This window comes from Leuresthes tenuis, unplaced genomic scaffold (genome assembly GCF_036924035.1).
Source record: "Leuresthes tenuis unplaced genomic scaffold, fLeuTen1.0.hap1 SCAF_7, whole genome shotgun sequence".
Lineage (NCBI taxonomy): Eukaryota > Metazoa > Chordata > Actinopteri > Atheriniformes > Atherinopsidae > Leuresthes > Leuresthes tenuis.
In genome coordinates, this window is record NW_027325361.1 from 9,676,000 (window position 1) to 9,683,963 (window position 7,964).

General features: G+C 38.8%; 1 protein-coding gene across 2 annotated transcripts; it reads left to right on the top strand.

Annotated features, from left to right (window-relative positions):
* The first annotated feature begins 1,128 nt into the window (after positions 1-1,128).
* On the top strand, positions 1,129-7,393 carry plvapb (plasmalemma vesicle associated protein b). 2 transcript variants are annotated; one of them, XM_072389182.1, is made up of 10 exons: positions 1,129-1,378; positions 1,507-1,823; positions 2,050-2,226; positions 2,430-2,511; positions 2,959-3,160; positions 3,256-3,475; positions 4,940-5,089; positions 5,242-5,364; positions 5,748-5,842; positions 6,372-7,393. In XM_072389182.1, the coding sequence occupies exons 2-9, from the start codon at positions 1,635-1,637 to the stop codon at positions 5,799-5,801; spliced, it is 1,197 nt and encodes a 398-aa protein (XP_072245283.1). In that variant the 5' UTR covers positions 1,129-1,378; positions 1,507-1,634; the 3' UTR covers positions 5,802-5,842; positions 6,372-7,393. The 2 variants fall into 2 exon arrangements, with proteins under 2 accessions (XP_072245283.1, XP_072245282.1); XM_072389181.1 differs by having other exon boundaries at positions 1,129-1,823.
* Positions 7,394-7,964: the final 571 nt, after the last annotated feature.

The following is a 7,964-nucleotide window of genomic DNA, read 5'->3' on the forward strand; positions in this document are numbered from 1 at the left end:
TAATAGCTTTGACCACAGTTACCACATCTGTAAACACATGGTGTTAAACAAATGGCTTTTACAAATGGATGGAATCTGGTTTGCCATTGTCTTGCTGAAATAAATAAGACCTCCCTGAGAAAGACATTGTAGCAATGGTACCTTTACAGGTGTTGAGGTTACCCATGCCATGAAAGATACAGACTTTTTGAACTTTGCGCTTATAATAAGCCAGATGGTCTCTCTCTTCCTCAGCTCGGACGATGCGGCGTCTATTATTTCCTGAAAGAATTTCAAGTTTAGAAATTAGACTGCAGACAGATTTATAAGATCAGGTCCAGAGAGCGTGGTCATGTTTCTGGATCTAATTGGTATGTTCTTTCTTTGTCTGGTAGCGCTTTAACTCGTATTTGTGGATGCAGCAATGAGTTTGTTCACAGACAGTGGTTTTCAGAAGTGTTCCTGAGCCCTTGCAGTTATTTCCACTCCAGAGCTGGGTCGGGTTCAGAGCCTAAAGATTCACAGTGTTAGACCAATCACAGGCTTAGATTTTTACACTGAGAGACTTCTCCAACAGACTGTCTATGTACCTTAGATGATGAAATATCAGGGCTGGATGATATACAAATCAGTGCATTCTGCTTCACAAACGTCCCAGCTGGACTTTACCTGGATAAACTGCTCACTAGATAATGTAAGCATATCCAAATACATATGATACTGTTGTTATAAAGCTTTAAGTTGTTGTTATAAGCAAATTAAATGTTTTATTAGTTTTTATCGAATATGGACATTAAAGTTTCTATTTATGGTACATTTTCCAGGAACTACAGTTAATGAGCACAATGGATGAGTTTTTGGTGTCTGCCATGATTCCTGTTTTCTCAACTGTTGAAATCTCTTCTTAATCTCAGTCTAACAAAGCTCACAGCCCTCATCCTGTGTCAAAATGACTACCATAGCAACCTCACTTGAAATGGAGACATTTATGTTGGAATCAAGCCATGTCAGTTGTAAAAACAAGACATAGTATCAGTAGTTCAGTGCAAATACTCTGAGAGTTGACTTTCAGAGCAGAATTTTTCCACACAGAGTTTGGATTTCTCAACAAGAGGAGAGGTATAATCTTTAACAAGCAAACTTTTTGTTGAAAAAGAAATAGAACAGGGTGGAATTATTTTAGGATTTATAAATGTCTGTATGGAAATTTTAAGTCCTGTCACAGCGGTCTCTTTTTGTCTACACATTTGGATGGAAAATTTGGAAGCAGAAGTGCAGTTGGAGGCTTTACCGTGACAGAGGTCAGTCAGGGAGGAGAGGGGAGGGCCAGGATGGACTGGAAGCCTGCCTCCAGCACCCTTTATAAACATGGCCCCTTCACACACTTTAACGTCATTGTGTACGTACATTAATATATGCCTTTTCTGCCTCAAGGTTTTCTTCATTCTTACAGTAGTGCAGAGCAGGGCAAAACTGAGGGCTGAACATTTTGCCAGAGCTTCAACATTTTCCATTTCATCTCAACAGTGATCACCTGAGCGCCTCAGCATCCTCTGTGTAGAGAAGATAACATCAGAGGGGAATCCAGTTTTGCAGCCAAATTGATCCTGATTAGATAATCCAAGCCAGCTGCAACCATTTCACCTCCATCAGCCATGTACAGCTCCAAGTGTGGCCTGAAGTCGAGGGAGCCCCTATACAAACCCAAAGGGAAGAGCTGTGGCTACTACATGAGGATCGTCTTCTTCTTTTCTTCTCTCATCCAGTCGCTCATTATCGTCTGCCTGGTGCTCTTCCTCATCTATGGACAGCCAGAGAAGTCTGCCGAGGAGATGAGGGTCAAGGTAAGTGATTTCTTCAAATCCAATCCTTTTTTGTCGCATTAACGACAGTCAATAATACATGTTTTTGAAAAGAATGAGCATGGAACTTCTATAAAATGGAAGTAAAATGTACAACATTTCTAACTTCAACGCTAGCCCAGAGGAGTTTTATTTATGAATGTCACAGTAGCATGTAAACATGTTAAACGAGTGATACTGATGATGCTCGGCTATTGTTGTTCTGAAGGAGCTGGAGCTGGGCTTCAACAGGCTAAGTGACAACAACATACTGCTGAGGAAAGAGAAGGCCGAGCTGGGAGCTCAGCTGGGAGCTCGCACAGCTGAAAAAGCTGCTCTGGAGAAAGAGATGACAAAACTGAATGATTCCATGGAATCCATGGAACTCGGGCTTAGGAAAAAATTGGTAACTAAAGATGATAAATGACGATGTGTGCAAAGAGCTGTGTAGCTTTGTGCACCTAATTTCTTATCACAAGTGACAAAGTTCTTGAAGCCCATATTTTTTTTATCTGAAGATATATTAAAACGTTGTTGCTTCTTTAGGCACTTTTGTGTTTTCTCTATTGGTCGCCAAAAACAAACCCAAAAATTATTTAAATTTCACAGACTAACTGTGAGACAATGATGGGAGTCCTGATGGCACGGCACACCACTCCAGTGCAGCCCCCAATTATGGTTACCCCTAACAGTGAGTACAGCAAACTACACATGTGAAACAGTAACTGAATCTGGCTTTGTGTTTTTCAAATTTTTTTTATACAAGAACACCATAATCTATGTTACCCAAGTAGAAATGTTGTACTGCCTTAAATGGCTGATTAATTCTTAATGAAGCAATATAAAATTGAAAAGGAAACTATAATTGATAATCCTTTAAAATCACTTTTGAACACTTTTATCTGACAATTAGGAAGTATTTGATCTCTCAGTTTGTTATTCATAAGCTTAGCAGTCTGTAAATCGGTTGGCAATACAAGACAAGTTCTCTAAATCATATTTTAATGACTAACAATGCCATGAGTTACTCACAGAGGAGACCTATTGGAAAGTGGCAACAGAATATCAATAAATGCAGAAAATTCTACTGGTGTTAATTATTGTATTGTTGATTTAGTTTTTTCTCTAAATTCTCCAGATGAAATAAAGACTTTGCAGACCCTCAACGCTCAGCAAAAAGCTATGATAAGTCTTCTTAATTCAAACTTCACTCAGATGGTTCGGTCTCTGAGCCAGGAGAGAGACAACGCCCTTAAAGACAGAGACGTTCACCTCGGGGACGCCATCAAGCTGCACAAAGACAACTCTCTTCTGCGTGACCAGCTCACCACTTACACCAGGTGCTGTCTGTCTGGATGTCCTAATGGTGTGTTGGGGGTGGGGGCGATATGAAGAATAAGCATATTAAAGTTTTGTTTCTAATCTTTTAACACAGGAAGTGCAAAGAGGATTTTGCACAGTCTTTGGATGGGATCCAGACGGTGACTAGGGATTTCCTGAGCAGGATCAACAGCCTGTTTCCCCACCAGCTGACCTTCCACCTCACCTGTAAAAGTCAGAAGGAGGAAATGGAGGAGATAAGAAACAACTGCTCGAACCTGTCCAAAGACGTGGAGCACAGGTTCCAGCTGTATCTGAACAATGTGGGCAACCAGGTGTGTGCATGCACATATTTCCTTTTTGGCATCAACAAGACCTCCGATACAGTTGCATAGATGTCCAGAACTAAAGATTCAAATTGACTTCATAAGAAGTCAAATTTATGAATTAATTAATTAATTTTGATTATCTAAATTGAGAAGACGCGTCGTGAAATTTGGTCAAATGCTTTCGTTTTACTTCTGCCTCATATTCTTATTTTGAGGGCCACATGAGTGAAAAATGGCTCGTCTTAACTGTTCTCTCCTAATATGTGGGTTTTGGTAGTTTGAGGAGTAAAGAAGTGGAAACCTTTGATTTACATAATATTTTCTGTTATACATACATATATATATTTTAATTGAAAATGTCAATCCAAACATTGTTACTAAATCTGTCAGATAAATGGAGTGAGGTAAAAAGTACAAAAATTCTCCATAAAAGTGGTCTAGGTATAATAAACATGGATTTACATAAATAATTCAGCACTTGAGTGAATGTTCTTAAGAGTTAATTCCTCCGTCAAGGCAACCCTCCTTTCAATTTTCCTTAAAGGAATTTGTAGTTTGGAATATTCCAAAATAACAAGCTGAATGGGAAGCAGGTTCCTCAGGAGAGGAAGTCCACTCACGACACCATATCTGATAAATTTAGCTAAAGAGACAGACGAGCTGTGAGGCAAACTCAGGGTCAAAGCAGATGTGACGCGTGTGCCTCTGCCCATACAGCAGCACTGTACAGGACAACAAAACCCATGTCCTCAGCAAGTACCTGATTTATTTTATTTATTTTTTTCCCCTTGAATAACATTTCATTTGGATGTGACCCTCGCTCTGGGGTCAAAAACTATTCATCCTTTGGTGCCTGAATTTGTCTCCACTGTGGGTCTCCTTAGTTATTTTTAGTTGCCTTGCTCATCAGAAGAACAGCACTTGTTATCACCTTTCTATTTTCCTCATGCAAACCAAATCATTTCATTGTCTTAATGTCAACATGAAATGTCGGTATCACTACTTGTGCAGCTGTGTTTAAAGAACAATTCTTTTCCACGGATGGCTTAATGTCAGATGATACTTGTAGTTATCTATGGAAGAAGCCTTGTTACAAATACACAAACTATTATGAAACTCTGAACAAAACGGCACTCAACAAAAAACTAATTATCAAAAGATCAGCACAGAAAATAACAAAGTGATGTGAATTTTAAAACCTAATCCTGCTTCAATTTTTTTTATTCATGTAGCCATATTGTCTCGATTTGACTCCACGTCTGGTACAACATTGTAGCGTTTGTTAGTACCACAAGTCCCCGCAGCTGATTTACAGCAAGAAGAGCCTCTGAGTTCAGTGTCCGCAGGATAAATAAACACCTTATGTCTGCTATTTTCTGCCATGGCATCTAATGAGGCAAATACTTAATCTACATGGAACCTCATGGCATCACATTAAAACCTTTAACGGAAATCATTTTAATATTTCAGGTGGCTGAGATTCAGGCCCTGTCTAGTAAGCTGGAGGTTCTGAACACTCATTTGACCACTGAGCTACGGCAGTGTGAACACAATTACAATGAGAAGGTCTCAGAGACTGCCAAGACGATGGAGCTCAAGCAAAAGAATCACGATGACCAGGTATGCAGTGTTTGTACACGGAGACATGTGATGCTGGAATGATCTATAAGACATGCTGATGTGATGTGACTCCTCATAAAACTCAGATGTTTTAAAATTGTATGTAAAAAGAAATGTTTTATGCCTCATAAAATAACCTATATATTTCTTAGGTGGAGAAATTATTGATAGAGCAGAACCAACTGAGAGACCAGAGACAACTCCTAGAGGAGAAGCTGGCCCTGAGAGAGAAAGAGCTTCAGACTGTGCGGGGAACGCTGCCCAACAATAATAAGGTAAAAAAGCAAAACACAGTCATTTAGTCTGTATAGATATATGAAACGGGTGTTAATTAGGATAAAGAGATTGCTAAAATATAAAACAAGTCTAAATGTTATGGTATATTTAGTCTAAGCACAAAAGACTTATCTGGAGAGCACTGCGGTGGTGAGGCAGCCTGTGTGTGTGCGCATTTGACAGGAAAGTGAGGGCTGCAGCAGCAGGAAGGATGGAAAATCAAGATAACAAAGGAAAACAAATTTTAGGGAGTCATAAGTTCACAAAACGCCATTTCAAATTCCACAGTGAGAAGGAGTCACTGGGCACAGTAAGAGAAGGCACAACTGTGATGTATATGGCTATGTTTAATAACAGTTTGATAATTTTATTCGTTTTGCAGCCTGGACCACCTAAAGTTCTTTTCCCGCAGTCAACTTCACCGCAGGGCAGATAGACTGCAGCTAACTGGCAACTGTCATCAGTAAAATGGAAATGGTGAGATTCCTCTTCAACCACACAGACTCATCTGACCACTGTTCAAAGCTGGTCTCGGTACAGCCAGAGTTATATTTTGTTTTTTTTCAGGAGCGACACCTAAAATGAACCAGTTCTCTGATGGTTCATCTTGAATTGGTCTGCACACACATTAGTGGTTCTGTGAGGCTACATACTCAGCTTCACAGAACCACTGCTGTATAATTCTTAAATGCTAACATCTGCACCCTCACAATGTCAGTGGCAAAAAGATTGATGAAACGGGTATAAATGTTGCTGTCGTGGCCAAAATGTTAACTTCAATTGTGGTGTGAAAAAACAACAAAATGTATCACAAGTCGTCCTTTGGAAACGAGAATACATGCACCAGATCTCACAACTGTTGCAATTCACAACACCCGCCAGTTGTAAAACTATTTATGCCTCAACCAAAATAGCTAGAAATAGCATAAACAATTTCAGTAACCTAATCAAAACTGTATTTACTGAACTGTTATGTAATAATAATTGTTAATGTATTGTCTTCCAGGTGAGTTGAAATAAACCGTCCACTCTGCCGTCTTCTGTATCCGCCTCCCCTCGGGTGCCAAAGAGAAGGGAAACCAAATCCAGCTGATACTGTGATCACCATTTTTCAAAGAACATGTATACGTTCCCAGTAACCACACATCAGCAAGCCTTGTAAATACTTTGTGACCACATTAATGACCCAAAGCTTTGCTCGTCACTGATAGTTCACATGTTTTGCACTCAAATCAGCTGTGAAAAGTCTCAGTATCTTTATGCCCAGGTGAATGTGGAAATTTCAGTGACGCTGGTGTAAATATTTTCTCTTGTGTGTCACCCTCTGTGGTTTGTGTAGTTAGAAACATCTGCTCTGGATCAAACTAAAGACGGACTCATTCTGTAACACTATTGTCGTTGCTGGTGGTGAAAATATAACAAAGATTTGGTCGGGGACTCAGGCTGCAGCTGCTCACTTGTCTGCTATACTCTTAAAATAGCAACATTTGAGTTTCCTGGATTTCTAACATGGATTTCTAATGCATCCCAATTAACAATACAGGCATCCATTAAGACATAAAAACATCATCACCCCTGCAGTTATTAGCTGTCCACAATACTATGGGCAGAACTGAGGAGGAAGAACTGTGACATGATTTAGGCTGAAAACTGTAGCTTTTATGATAGGACACTGTTAACTGCCATTTTATGGCATATTTTACAACTACAGTAGCTATTATATGAACTGTTAAGCTTTAGTACTTCCTTTTCCTCACTGAAGCAGAGGTCAAAGAGCACATGCAGTTATGTGGCTGGAAACGGCAGTTGTTCTGTTTTATGATTATTATGGGTCCAGTTTGGTACAGAAGAAGAGACTGAAGACGTTTTAAGAGGAGACATTTTGAATGAATGAAGGGATATTTACTCAGCATGTTACAGATGTCGGTGCGTATTGTCTGAGATGGTTTTAGCATCTAATTGAAAGATTTTCTTCATCATAACTACCTGTGTAAATACTGTAAACTTAATAAAGAAATACAAGATTCATCCACACTGCATTGCTGTAATTCATTAAGATGTCATACAGTATTTTTACAACATTGTATCATATTTTTTCTTTATCAACAACATATATTGTGTATACCAATTTATCCCTCCTGGTTATGTTTTAAGCACGTTCAATTTCTCTTCTAATTTCTGAAAATTACTCTGACATGAAAAGTTTAGCTACAGTAGAATCTGTAAGTCAGGTTGTTCATTTTATCTGATTTTCATAACGTTTTAGTTTCAACAGTTTGACAATTTTTGGATACATGAGAGATGTAAATACTGCTGATTTTGCTCTGGTGCACAACAATGATAAATAAAAGTTTAATAAATAAATAATAAATAAATAAAAGTGAAATTGAAGTTTACAGTTTATTTATAATGTAGTCACCACTGCTGTTCTTCATCTGAGTGAGTCTCAGCAGAGGAAAGAGATACCTTTAAAGTAAACAGATTAATTAAATCCAGTATTTGACATGTGTTCACAAGCTCCCATTATGTTTCGCAGTGAAGAAGATACATAACAGTAAAATAAAAAAGTGTCCGTGGAACATGTCATAAGAAAGCTGTC

Excerpts from the sequence above, each read along its gene's own strand:
- plvapb (XM_072389181.1), top strand. The coding sequence starts at position 1,635 with ATGTACAGCTCCAAGTGTGGCCTGAAGTCGAGGGAGCCCCTATACAAA. Across the intron at positions 2,512-2,958 it reads AATTATGGTTACCCCTAACA|ATGAAATAAAGACTTTGCAG; the intron begins GTGAGTACAGCA and ends TAAATTCTCCAG. Across the intron at positions 5,090-5,241 it reads AAAAGAATCACGATGACCAG|GTGGAGAAATTATTGATAGA; the intron begins GTATGCAGTGTT and ends TATATTTCTTAG.